Below are 13,717 nucleotides of genomic sequence, written 5' to 3'. Positions count from 1 at the left end.
ACTTTGGGCCTGCATCCAGAGTTGATTAGCCTCAAAGGACAGGCTTAAACTCAGTCAGTCCTCAGAAATTGCTGCTGGGGCCAAAGGAAATTTTTCCAGAGGCCAGCAAACTCATGTCCTAAGTCAAATTTTTAGTATTAAAATGCCTAGAGAGATAAAATAATAATCAAAAGCCAGTTAGGGAAGCAGAAAATCAGCACAAAGTCAGTAGGTAAAAAAAACAATAGTACTTTGGTGGTTCTACTTCCCTGGAGTTCATGCATTTCATTACTCTTCCTTGAATAAGGCCTTTATTTCAACAAGGAGAAACAAAATCAATTAAGCCTTAGTTTTCTTAGTATAATTCATTCCAGCCTGCATCTCTCAACTGGAATTAGGCATTCCCAAATGTCTGCAGTCACATATTAAAAGACAACCATCCCTGGTCACTACTATACTTGTAAACCTCTTCTAAATAGCATTAATTTTAACAGAGAATTCATTCATAAATGACTATCAACCTTCATTACAATTACTAGAGACACCCAATAACCAGTTTATAGATCACATAGTTAAAATATAGCCTTATATTTCACAAAACTGCCAGTATCTTTCTTAAAAAAGTGTTCACCAGAGAATTAATATATTCCATGACTAGATCTCTTAAAATTCTGGAAATAGTTAAGATAAGAACTATATTGTGTATGGGGCTTCCCCGATGGCTCACAGGGTAAAGAATCCACCTGTAATGCAAGAGACTTGAGTTCGATTCCTGGGTCAGGAAGATCTTCTGGAGAAGGGAATGGCAACCCACTCAAGTATTCTTGCCTGGAGAATTCCATGGACAGAGGAGTCTGGTGGGCTACAGTCCATGGGGTGTCAAAGAGTCAGACATGACTGACTGATTAACACACAAACACAGACCCACACAAAACATCATGTATGTTTCATTATTTTATGTTTAAAACATAAAAGCAATGATATGAAGTGCTTTGGAAGAGAAACAGGTGGTGCCATTGTAGCTAGACAGTTACAAAGGAGGGTTGTTTCAGCAGTAATAATACTGTTTCCTGGACACATTCTCTAAACTGGTTAAAAGAATGTGAGACTTCTAATAAAGCCACTCTCCCGTGGATCATGGCTAGGTTTCTGGTTTGGACCACATTAGCCTATACACGTTCTTTATATCTGAATGTTGAAGAGTAAAGAAAAGGGTGATTTCCTGGAGAATTTGAGTCAAGCTCTTTCACAAGCCTTGGTCAATATTAACAGTTCATTGTCTAGTATCCTAGGAGCAACTGTTTAGTCATAAACAAGGAAAGTCCAGGACCAAATTAGTGAATTAGAAGAGATTAAGTATATGTGCAAAGTAGAGAACATCAAATTCCTGATTCATTTGTGCATATTATAATTTTTATTTATCACTGCAATAGCTCAATTAAATTACCTGAAAATTAAAGACTTTAAACCCAAAAAGGTCCCACTTCAGCAACTAACATAATCACCATTTTTTTTTCCCCTGTGCTAGTTACTCAGTTATGTCCAACTCTTTGCGACCCCATGAACTGTAGCCTGCCAGGCTCCTCTGTCCATGGGGTTTTCCAGGCAAGAACACAGGAGTGGGTTTCCATCCTCTTCTCCAGGGGATCTTCCCAAACCAAGGATCAAACCTGGGTCTCCTGCATTGTTGCAAGCATATTCTTTACCAACCAAGCTACCAGGGATACAGGAATAATTGGCATTCAACAGTTACCCTCAAACTTCATTTAACCAAGAGTTAAAGGTTCTCATGACTAAAGACTGAAAGACATTCAGTCTCATGACCTGAAGACTGAATCCAGGAAAAATGACTGGTTAAATGTTTAGTAACCTTTTGACTACCCTCTGGTTGAAACCCAAAATAGGCAACCAAAGAGAGATGGAGGAAACGCAGTGACTAGATAATTCACAAAAAGGATAATAAAATCCTAAAAGAAGGGTGGGATCAAAATGGCAGAGTAGGAGGAACTTGAGCTCACCTCCTCCCATGGACACACCAAGACTACAATTACATATAGAACAACTCTCCCTTAGAACAACTCGAAAACTAGCACAATGTCGCTGCTACATTAGGATATAAAGAAAAAACAACATCAAGACATGTAGGAGGGATAAAGGTGAGATCAAGTCAAGATCCTCATCCATAGACTGGCAACCCACACAAGGGGGAGTTCTGTGCTGTGTTTAGTAGCTCAGTCAGTTCCAACTCTTTGCACCCCATGGACTATAGCCCACCAGGCTCCTCTATCCATGGGGATTCTCCAGGCAAGAGTACTGGAGCAAGTTGTGCCCTCCTCCAAGGGATCTTACCAAACAAGGGACTGAACCCAGATTTTCCACATTGCAGGCAGATTCTTTACTGTCTGAGCCACCAGGGAAGTCCACAAGTGGGAGGGGCTATCACAACCATGGAAGCCCTTGCTAAAGAGCAAGGAATTCAAGTCCCATCTTGGTAACTCTAGGAGAAGGGATCTGCATGACAAATATGAGGCCCCATAAAGTATGACTTTTGAAAACCGATGTGTCTTACATACAGAAGAGCTAGAGGACTCTGACAAGAAACCAAAACTCCACTCTTAAAGGGCTCATGCACAAACTCACTCACTCTGAATCCTATCATAAAGGCAATAGACTGAATAATGCCTACCAAATCCACTGTAGTATGTCCCTTACCTGTGCCCACTCCAGCTCCAGGTTCCCTGCCAAGGCAGCCCACACTTAGCATGTCCTTCCCAGCCCATGCCCACTTCAGTTCCAGCCAGCCCACCAAAGCCAACCAGCACATGCATTCTATAACAGAATGCTCCTACACAAGACCATGACTTCAAGACTGAGGGAAATAACTGTTTTGCTTAAAACACAGAAACACAGAAAGTAAAACAAAATGAGGATACAGAGAAAATGCTCTAAATGAAAGGACCTGATAAAACCCCTGGAAAAAAACTAATGAAAAAGAGATAATTTGCCTGATAAAGAATTCAAAGTAATGGTCATAAAAATTCTCACCAAACACAAAATAAGAAATGAACACAGTGATAATCTCAATAAAGAGTTAGAAAATATAGGAATGAACCAACCAGAGATGAAGAATAAAATAACTGAAATGACAAATACACTAGATGGAATCAGCAACTGGTTGGAAGATACAGAAGAATACATAAGCAATCTGGAAAACAGAATAGTGGAAGTCGCTCAGTATAAAGAGCAAAAATAAAGGAATAAAAAATGAGGATAATTTAAGAAACCCTAAAATTATATCAAGCATGCTAACATTCATAGTATAGGGGTCCCAGAGGGAAAGAAGCAAAAAGGATAGGTCAGAAAACCTCTTTGAAGGAATAATAACTAAAAACTTCCTTAAATCGGGAATGGAAACATATCTAGATCCAGGAAGCACAGAGAATTCCAAACAAGATAAACCCAAAGACAGCCACACCAAGACATACTATAATTAAAATGGAAAAATTTTTAAATAAAGAGAGAATATTAAAGGCAGCAAAAAGAAACAACTAGTCACATACAAGGAAACCCCTAGGCTAAAGCCAATTTTTCAGCAAAAGCTTTACAGGTCAGAAAAGAGGGGCATGATACGGTTAATGTGCTTAAAAAAAAAACTTACAACCAAGAATACTCTAGCTGGCAATATTATTATTCAGAACTGGAGGAGAGATAAAGAATTTGCCAGACAACAAAAAGTAAGAATTCATCACTACTAAACTAGCTTTATAAGAAATGATAAAGGGACTTCTTTAAGTAGAAAGTAGGTCATAGCAAGATATCAGAAAATATACAAAAGAAAAAAAATGTCACTAGTAAAAGCAAATAAATAGCAAAGGAAGTGGATCAGACATTTAAAAAGCTATGAAAGTTAAAGACAAAAGTCACAAAACCAGCTACAACTATAATAAGTAGTTCCGACAATAAGTAGTTAAGGAATACACAAAGCAAAAAGATGTAAAATATTAAATAAAAAACATAAAACATAGAGGGTAAAAAGGTTGTGCTTTCATAACACTTAAAAACTTAAGCAACTATTAAATACACTGCTATATATATAGATTTGCAACTACAAAGAGAAACCTATAATATATACTAAAAGTAAAAAGAAAGAATTCAAATATAACAGTAAAGAAAATCATCAAACCACAAGGAAGGAGAATATAAGAAGAAATTACAGAAATAACCAGAAATGGAGCATATATCATAATCGATTGGGATTTATCCATGAACGCAAGAATAGTTCAATAAGGACAAATCAATCAATGTGATACATTACATTAACAAAATAAAAGATAAAAAGCACATGATGTTCTCAATCGACGCAGAAAAAGCATTTTAAAAATTTGACATAAACCTATGATAAATTGAAGACAACACAAAGGAATGGAAAAATATACTGTGCTCATGGATCAGTTAAATTCAGTTCAGTTGCTCAGTCACAACCCCATGGACTGCAGCACACCAGGCTTCCCTCGCCATCACCAACTCGTGGGGGTTACTCAAACTCATGTCCATTGAGTCCGTGGTATCATCCAAACATCTCATCCTCTTCTTCTTCTGCCTTCAATCTTTCCCAGCATCAGGGTCTTTTAAAATGAGTCTGTTCTTCGCATGAGGTGACCAAAGTATTGGAGTTTCAGCTTCAGTGTTGGTCTTTGCAATGAATATTCAAGACAGAATTCCTTTAGGAGGGACTGGTTGGATTTCCTTGCAGTCCAAGGGTCTCTCAAGAGAGACTCTCAAGTTGTGGAGAACAACACCACAGTTCAAAAACATCAATTCTTTGGTGCTCAGCTTTCTTTATAGTCCAACTCTCACATCCATACATGATTACTGGAAAACCACAGCTTGACTACATGGGACATTGTTGACAAAGTAATGTCTCTGCTTTCTAATACACTGCTTAGATTGGTCAAAACTTTACTTCCAAGGAGCAAGTGATTTTAATTTCATGGTTGCAATCACCATCTGCAGTGATTTTGGAGCCCCCAAAATCAAAGTCTGCCACTGTTTTCACTGTTTCCCCATCTATTTGCCATGAAGTGATGGGACCTGATGCCATGATCTTAGTTTTCTGAATGTTGAGTTTTAAGGCAACTTTTTCACTCTCCTCTTTCACTTTCATCAAGAGGCTCTTTAGTTCTTCTTCATTTTCTGCCATAAGGGTGGTGTCATCTGCATATCTGAGGTTATTGATATTTCTCCCTGCAATCTTAATTCCAGGTGTGCTTCATCCAGTCCAGAATTTCTCATGATGTACTCTGCATATAAGTTAAATAAGCAGGGTGACAATATACAGCCTTGACGTACTCCTTTCCCGATTTGGAAACCAGTCTGTTGTTCCATGTCCAGTTCTAACTTGCTTCTTGACCTGCATAAAGATTTCTCAGGAGGCAGGTCAAGTGGTCTGGTATTCCCGTCTCTTGAAGAATTTTCCAGTTTGTTGTGATCCACATAGTCAAAGGCTTTGGCTTACTCAATAAAGAAGATGTATTTTTTCTGGAACTCTCTTGTTTTTTCGATGATCCAACGGATGTTGGCAATTTGATCTCTGGTTACTCTGCATTTTCTAAATCCAGCTTGAACATCTAGAAGGTCATGTTCATGTACTGTTGAAGCCTGACTTGGAGATTTTTTTTTGCATTACTTTGCTAGAGTGGGAATGAGTGCAAATGTGTGGTAGCTGAATATTCTTTAGCGTTGCCTTTCTTTGGGATTGGAACGAAAACTGACCTTTTCCAGTCCTGTGGCCACTGATCAGCTTTCCAAATTTGCTGGCATATTGAATGCAGCACTTTCACAGCATCATCTTTTAGGATTTGAAATAGCTCAACTGGAATTCCATCACCTCTACTAGCTTTTTTTGTAGTGATGCCTCCTGAGGCCCACTTAACTTTGCATTACAGGATATCTGGCTCTAGGCGAGTGATCATACCATCGTGGTTATCTGGGTCATGAAGATCTTTTCAGTATAGTTTTTTGTGCATTCTCGCCACCTCTTCTTAATATCTTCTGCTTCTGTCAGGTCCATGCCATTTCTGTCCTTGATTGAGCCCATCTTGGCATGAAGTGTTCCCTTGATATATCTAATCTTCTTGACGGGATCTCTAGTCTTTCCCATTCTATTATTTTCCTCTATTTCCATGCATTGTTCACTTAGGAAGTCTTTATCTCTCCTTGCTCTTCCTTGGGATCCTACATTCAAATGGGTATATCTTTCCTTTACTCCTTTGCTTTCATGTCTTTTCTTTTCTCAGCTCTTTGTAAGGCCTCCTCAAACAACTATTTTTCCTTTTCGCATTTCTTTTTCTTGGGAATGGTCTTGATCACTGCCTCTTGTACAATGTCACAAACCTCCGTCCATAGTTCTTAAGGTACTCTATCAGATCTAATCCCTTGAATCTATTTCTCACTTCCACTGTGTAGTCATAAGGGATTTGATTTAGGTCATACCTGAATGGTCTAGTGGTATTCCTTACTTTCTTCCATTTAAGTCTGAATTTGGCAATAAGGAGTTCGTGATCTGAGCCACAGTCAGCTCCCACTCTTTATTTTTGTTGACTGTATAGAGCTTCTCCATCTTTGGCTCATAGATAGGAAGAATAAATATTGCTAAAATATTCATACTACTCAAAGCAGTATACAGAGTCAATGAAATCCCTATCAGAACATCAATAACATTTTTCATAGAACTGTAAAAAATAAACCTAAAATTTGTATGGAAACACAAAATACCCAAAATATCAAAACAATCTTAATATATAAAAACAAAGTTGGAATTATCACAATGCTAAAAAGCTTTAATAGTCAAAAATGCAAGAAATTGTCACAAAACAGATATATAAATGTAAGAAAATACAGAGCCCAGAAATAAACCCATATTTATATGGACACTCAATCAAGGAAGCAAAACTATACAATGAAGAAAATACAGCCTCTTTTAAATTATTCTGGGAAAACTAGATAGACATAAGCAAAAGAATGAAACTGGACCATTTTCTTTCACCATATACAAAAATAAACTTCAAATGGATCAAAGACTTAAATATAAAACCTTAATCATAAAACTCCTGGAAGAAAATATGGGCAGTAGTATGCTCTGTGATTTTTTGGATACGTCTCCTCAGGCAAAAGGAACAAAAGCAAAAATAAACAAATGAGACTACATCAAATTAGAAAACTTTTGCATAACAAAAAAAAAAAACCAATAAAATGAAAAGGGAAAGCACAATCTACTGAATGGGAGATGATATTTGCAAATCATATATCTGATAAGGAATTAACATCCAAAATAAGTATAGAACTCATAAAACTCAACATCAAAAAAGACAATAATCCAATTAAAAATGAGCAAAGGGACTATAGACTTTTTTTTCAAGGACTATATTTAGATAGCCAACATACATATGTAAGGTTTCAAAATCTTTAATCATCAGAGAGATACAAATGAAAAACACAGTGGGATATCACCTCACACCTGTCAGCATAGCTATTACCAAAAATCAAGAAATAGCAAGTGCTGGTGAGAATGTGAAGAAAAGGCAACTCTCATGCACTGTTCACGGGAATGCAAATTGGTGCACCTACTATGGAAAACATACAAAGGTTCCTTAAAACTTTTTAAAGAGAACTAATATATGATCCAGACATTCCACTTCTGTGTACTTATCTGAAGAAAACAAAACACTAATTTGAAAAGATATATGCAGTCTATGTTTATTTCAGCATTATTTACAATAGTCAATATATGGAAATAACCTAAGTGTCCATCAACAGATGAATGAATAAAGAAGATGTGGTACACATAAATACTATGGAATACTACTCAGCCATAAGAAAACTAAAATCTTGCCATTTAAAACAACACGTATGGACCTTCAGGGTATCATAGTAAATAAACAACAAATACTGTATGGTTTCATTATATGTAGAATCTAAAAATTGAAAATAAAAAAATAAGCACAACAGAAGTAGTCTCAAGAGAGAAAAAATCTAATGGATGCCAGATATCAGGGAGATGCAGAGATTGGTGAAAAATATGTCAGGAATTAAGACGTACAAACTCCCAGTTATAATATAAATATGTGATGGTGTAGTAATGTACAGCATAGGGAATATAATCAATAAAATTGCAAAACTCTGTATGGCGACTAACAGTAACTAGACTTCTAGTGGCAACTATTTCATAAAGTATAAAAATAATGAATCACTATGTTGTACACCTAAACTAATATAATGTTGTACATCAGTTTTACTTCAATTAAAAAGAAAAATCCTAAAAAGCCGTTATAGTCAACAAGAGAGTCCAAAATGCAGTACTTGGATGCAATCTCAAAAACGTAAGAATGATCTCTGTTCGTTTCCAAGGCAAACCATTCAACATCATAGTAATCCAAGTCTATGCCCCAACCAGTAATGCTGAAAAAGCTGAAGTTGAATGGCTCTATGAAGACCTATAAGACCTTCTAGAACTAATACCACCCAAAATTTCCTTTTGATTATAAGGGACTGAAATGCAAAAGTAGGAAGTCAAAAAACACCAGGAGTAACAGGCAAATTTGGCCTTGGAGTACAGAATGAAGCAGGGCAAAGGCTAATAAAGTTCTGCCAAGAGAACACACTGGTCACAGCAAACAACCTCTTCCAACAACGCAAGAGAAGACTCTACACATGGACATCACCAGATAGTCAACACCGAAATCAGACTGATTATATTCTTTACAGGCAAAGATGGAGAAGCTCTATACAGTCAGCAAAAACAAAACCAGGAGCGGACTGTGGCTCAGATCATGAACTCCTTATTGCCAAATTCAGACTTAAATTGAAGAAAGTGGGGAAAACCACTACACCATTCACGTATGACATAAGTCAAATCCCTTATGACCATACAGTGGAAGTGAGAAATAGATTTAAGGGACCAGATCAGAGAGAGTGCCTGAAGAACTATGGACAGAGGTTCATGACATTGTACAGGAGACAGGAATCAAGACCATCCCCAAGAAAAAGAAATGCAAAAAAGCAAAATGGCTGTCTGAGGAGGCCTTACAAATAGCTGTGAAAAGAAGAGAAGCAAAAAGCAAAGGAGAAAAGGAAAGATATACCCATCTGAATGCAGAGTTCCAAAGAATAGCAAGGAGAGATAAGAAAGCCTTCCTCAGTGATCAATGCAAAGAAATAGAGGAAAACAATAGAATGGGGAAGACTAGAGATCTCTTCAAGAACATTAGAGATACCAAGGGAACATTTCATGCAAAGATGGGCTCAATAAAGGACAGAAATGGTATGGACCTAACAGAAGCAGAAGATATTAAGAAGAGATGGCAAGAATACACAGAACTGTACAAAAAAGATCTTCACGACTCAGATAATCACAGTGGTGTGATCATTCACACTCACCTAGAGCCAGACATCTTGGAATGTGAAGTCAAGTGGGCCTTAACAAGCATCATTACGAACAAAGCTAGTAGAGGTGATGGAATTCCAGTTGAGCTATTTCAAATCCTAAAAGATGATGCTGTGAAAATGCTGCACTTAATACGTCAGCAAATTTGGAAAACTCAAATTTGGAAAGTGGCCACAGGACTGGAAAAGGTCAGTTCTCATTCCAATCCCAAAGAAAGGCAATACCAAAGAATACTCGAACTACCGCACAATTGCACTCATCTCACACGCTAATGAAGTAATACTCAAAATTCTCCAAGCCAGGCTTCAGCAATGCATGAACTTCCAGATGTTCAAGCTGGATTTAGAAAAGGCAGAAGAACCAGAGATCAAATTGCCAACATCTGCTGGATCATCAAAAAAGCAAGAGAGTTTCAAAAAAAAAAACCTACTTTTGCTTTATTGACTATGCCTAAGCCTTTGACTGTGTGGATCACAATAAACTGTGGGAAATTCTTCAAGAGATGGGCATACCAGACCACCTGACCTGCCTCTTGAGAAATCTACATGCAGGTCAGGAAGCAACAGTTAGAACTGGACATGGAACAACAGACTGGTTCCAAATAGGAAAAGGATTATGTCAAGGCTGTATACTGTCACCCTGTTTATTTAACTTATATGCAGAGTACATCATGAGAAACACTGGGCTGCAGGAAGCACATGCTGGAATCAAGATTGCTGGGAGAAATATCAATAACCTCAAATATGCAGATGACACCACCCTTATGGCAGAAAGTGAAGAAGAACTAAAGAGCCTCTTGATGAAAGTGAAAGAGGAGAGTGAAAATGTTGGCTTAAAGCTCAACATTCAGAAAACTAATATCATGGTATCTGGTCCCATCACTTGAGAAATAGATGAGGAAACAGTGGCTGACTTTATTTTTTTGTGTTCCAAAATCACTGCAGATGGTGACTGCAGCCATGAAATTAAAAGATGCTTACTCCTTGGAAGGAAAGTTATGACTAACCTAGACAGCATATTCAAAAGCAGAGACATTACTTTGTCAACAAAGGTCCATCTAGTCAAGGCTATGGTTTTTCCAGTCATCATGCATGGATGTGAGAGTTGGACTATAAAGAAAACTGAGTGCCGAAGAATTGATGCTTTTGACTATGGTGTTGGAGAAGACTCTTGAGAGTCCCTTGGACTGCAAGAAGATCTAACCAGTCCATCGTAAAGGAGATCAATCCTGGGTGTTCATTGGAAGGACTCATGTTCAAGCTGAAACTCCAATACTTTGGCCACCTGTTGCGAAGAGCTGACTCATTTGAAAAGACACTGATTCTGGGAAAGATTGAGGGCAGGAGGAGAAGGGGACGACAGAGGATGAGATGGTTGGATGGTATCACACTCAGTGAACATGGGTTTGGGTAGACCCCAGTTTGGGTAGACTCCAGTACTCTTGCCTGGAAAATCCCATGAGCGGAGGAGCCTGCCTGGTAGGCTGCAGTCCATGCGGTCGCGAACAGTCGGACACGACTGAGCAAGTTCACTTTCACTTTTCACTTTCATCCATTGGAGAAGGAAATGGCAACCCACTCCAGTGTTCTTGCATGGAGAATCCCAGGTATGGGGGAGCCTAGTGGGCTGCCCTCTATGGGGTCGCACAGAGTCGGACACGACTGAAGTGACTTAGCAGCAGCAGCAGCAGCAGTTGGTGATAGATAGGGAGGCCTGGCATCCTGTGGTTCATAGGGTTGCCAAGAGTTGGACATGACTGAGTTACTGACCTGAAAAAGTTATAGTTGCTTATATTTGTAAATGTGATTACTTGGAAAAGTCTAATATGTTGGCAGTTGCAACTCAGTGACCTCCATGCAAATTCAGTAAACCAGATTTTCATTAGTGAAAGTTCTACTATATTGGAGTCTCATGACTTATTTCATAAAGATGTTTGCAAAAACTTACTTCACTCTATTTGTCTCATGTTAACACTCAAAATACTGTGACAGAAATCATTTTAATGCAGGTAGATATAAGATGCCTGGTTATCACTAACATGGCTATTGAATAACTTCATGTTTTAGACATAAATCAGCTATGAAGAGTCACTGAATTGTTTCTGAATTTAAAAAGGAATATTACTGGAAATGACAGCTTGTTAAGGGTCAGGAAAACAGAATACGAAACCTCACTTAAAACACTAGAGCACCCACTTCTTTCTCTCAAATTGCTTTCAGATTATTCAAACACACTCCTATAAATATCATGTCCACATTGAATAAACTACATATATTTTCTTTGAGCTTTTCAATCAAGTTCTTCAAAGCTCTTTGTAGCAGGGATGTGTACTGAGCCTGAGTCAGGACAGGTTAATCAGTTTAAAAACCTACAAAATGAATCATTGCTGGATCTCTGAAATCTTTAATTAAATATAGGTGGATTATATTTGAACAACAAAAAAACAGATTTTGCAGTTTCCTTGATACCTTTAAGAATAAAACAGATTACCCATCTCTCTCTTATCTGCCAGAAGAATAGTTACCTTTCTCACGAACCCTCCCCCTCTCTCGTACCATTAATTTAGAGAAGGGGAGCTCAAAAGTTTTACCCAATAAATAGTGAGCCTACACATCCACATGTGGCTATTCAATTTTTCTAGTTATTTCCATTGATAACTGCTCATCTCTGTCTTATCTGATTTCTTCATAGCATAGCTGAGACTTGTCAGCTCACCAGGATACCATTCAGTTGCTAAAGGGGGTAAAAAGTTATCATCATTAAGTAGCCCACAATGAAACTATCCAGTGGGTCGCTGCTACCAAAACAAATCACAGAAGCACTGGACAACTGGGCCATCTACAGGATCTGAATGGATATCCTGATGTTAAATCCTAAAGGGAGCGGTTTTTTCCTTAACCTCCGGATGTTCCCCTATGGAATTTATTTTCACGGCATTCTGTGCTTAAGAAAACCACTGAGTGAAAGGAGGGTTGGATTAATTTGTGGGGCTACTTTAAACAAAATTGCAAAGTTTACTGAGTGGTGACTACGAACTTTTTCCAACAGGAACACATCAGCCTACAACTACAACAAGGCGAAAAATTACAGTGGGCAGGTTTCCGGGGTCGCGTTGTCGGAAAGATCACCGTGAGATCCAACAGGCGCCTCTACCAGCTGGCGGACCCCAGGCTTCAAAGGGCGCCCTCGCTCCCAACACCCGTTACCGCGGCCAGAGTCTGGGTGCCCCGCCTACACGCGAAGGATACGCTCCAGGTAGTAGGCACCCTCAGCAGCCACCGCCTCCGCGGTGTCCCCGGCAGCCGACAAGCCCATGCCCAACGCTTCTTCCAGGACCCGCAGAGCGGAGGAGGGCGTCCCTTGCTGAGTAGCCATCTTAAACGCTCCGGATGCCTTGCCCCTGACTGGCCGCCGCAGCCCTAAGGCCAACCGCGAAGACGTAGAGTAGAACACACACAGCTCTCGCGAGAGTCTGGCCTCCACCCCTCCCACCACGCGGGGCCGGAAGGGCTGTCTAGAGCCCTGAGCGTTGAAGCCCTCCGCGCTTCCTACGTTACCGGGGCAACCTCCGTTCCCTGGTTACCCTAACGCTCAGCAAGCAGTGCCTGGTGTGGAAGAGGTAAAATGAATCAGTGGACTTGGTTTGCACACATTTTCTAACCGAAGTGGCTTGGTTTTCTTCAGTTTTGACCCTGAAGCATTTGTTTTTCACTTTGCTTTCTTCTCTAAATTGTCTTTTTTTGGTTCTTACATGCCCATCATCAGTCCCCAGATATTTTAGGCATGTGCAGAGTCCTACCTTTTCCCAGGGAAAACTAATCGAAAAGAGGAAGATCTTCAGCGCCTTAGCGGGGGGATGCGGGCGGGGTTGGATCCTGAAAATCATAACTGAGATTGGCCCAGGGGAACTACAAATAAAAACCCTCAACAATTCCGTTCTCATGCTCCTTTAAAGTATTAATTATCTGGACGTCTGTTTTGACTTTGGTTTTATATTCTGGAACTTGGAGGTTTAGCGTTAATTCTTACCAAAGTAAAGCCGTTTCCATACGAATTTTGAAGTACAAGCGATCCTAAAATAATGTATAATAAGTGCCTGCCCAATCATGTGCAATCATTTTGCTATGACATAATTTTCTTCGGGTTTATATTGTGTGTGTATCAGAAGCATCTACAGGGCCCTTTTCTTTACAGATTCTTTTTTATCTTACACTATTGAAAATTGATGTCAAACAGCAACTCATTATAAAAGTTCCCATTTAATACCAAAAAAAAAAAGTGGTAACTTCTAATGAA

At 39.0% G+C, this 13,717-nt stretch overlaps 1 protein-coding gene across 2 annotated transcripts in view; it reads right to left on the bottom strand.

Moving 5' to 3' along the window:
• SPAG16 (sperm associated antigen 16) overlaps positions 1–12,904 on the bottom strand; it is a 1,067,206-nt gene extending 1,054,302 nt beyond the window's left edge. Inside the window, exon 1 of one of the 2 annotated variants that reach the window (XM_027566726.1) lies at positions 12,670–12,904. In XM_027566726.1, coding sequence (XP_027422527.1) covers positions 12,670–12,796 — 127 coding nt within the window. In that variant the 5' untranslated portion in view covers positions 12,797–12,904. The remainder of the gene's footprint in view (positions 1–12,669) is intronic. The other variant, XM_027566736.1, reaches the window with a different exon arrangement.
• Positions 12,905–13,717: the final 813 nt, after the last annotated feature.

Source organism: Bos indicus x Bos taurus, chromosome 2 (assembly GCF_003369695.1).
Source record: "Bos indicus x Bos taurus breed Angus x Brahman F1 hybrid chromosome 2, Bos_hybrid_MaternalHap_v2.0, whole genome shotgun sequence".
Classification (NCBI taxonomy): Eukaryota; Metazoa; Chordata; class Mammalia; order Artiodactyla; family Bovidae; genus Bos; species Bos indicus x Bos taurus.
Note: the sequence above shows the minus strand (reverse complement) of the source record. Positions and strands in the feature narration are given on the sequence as shown.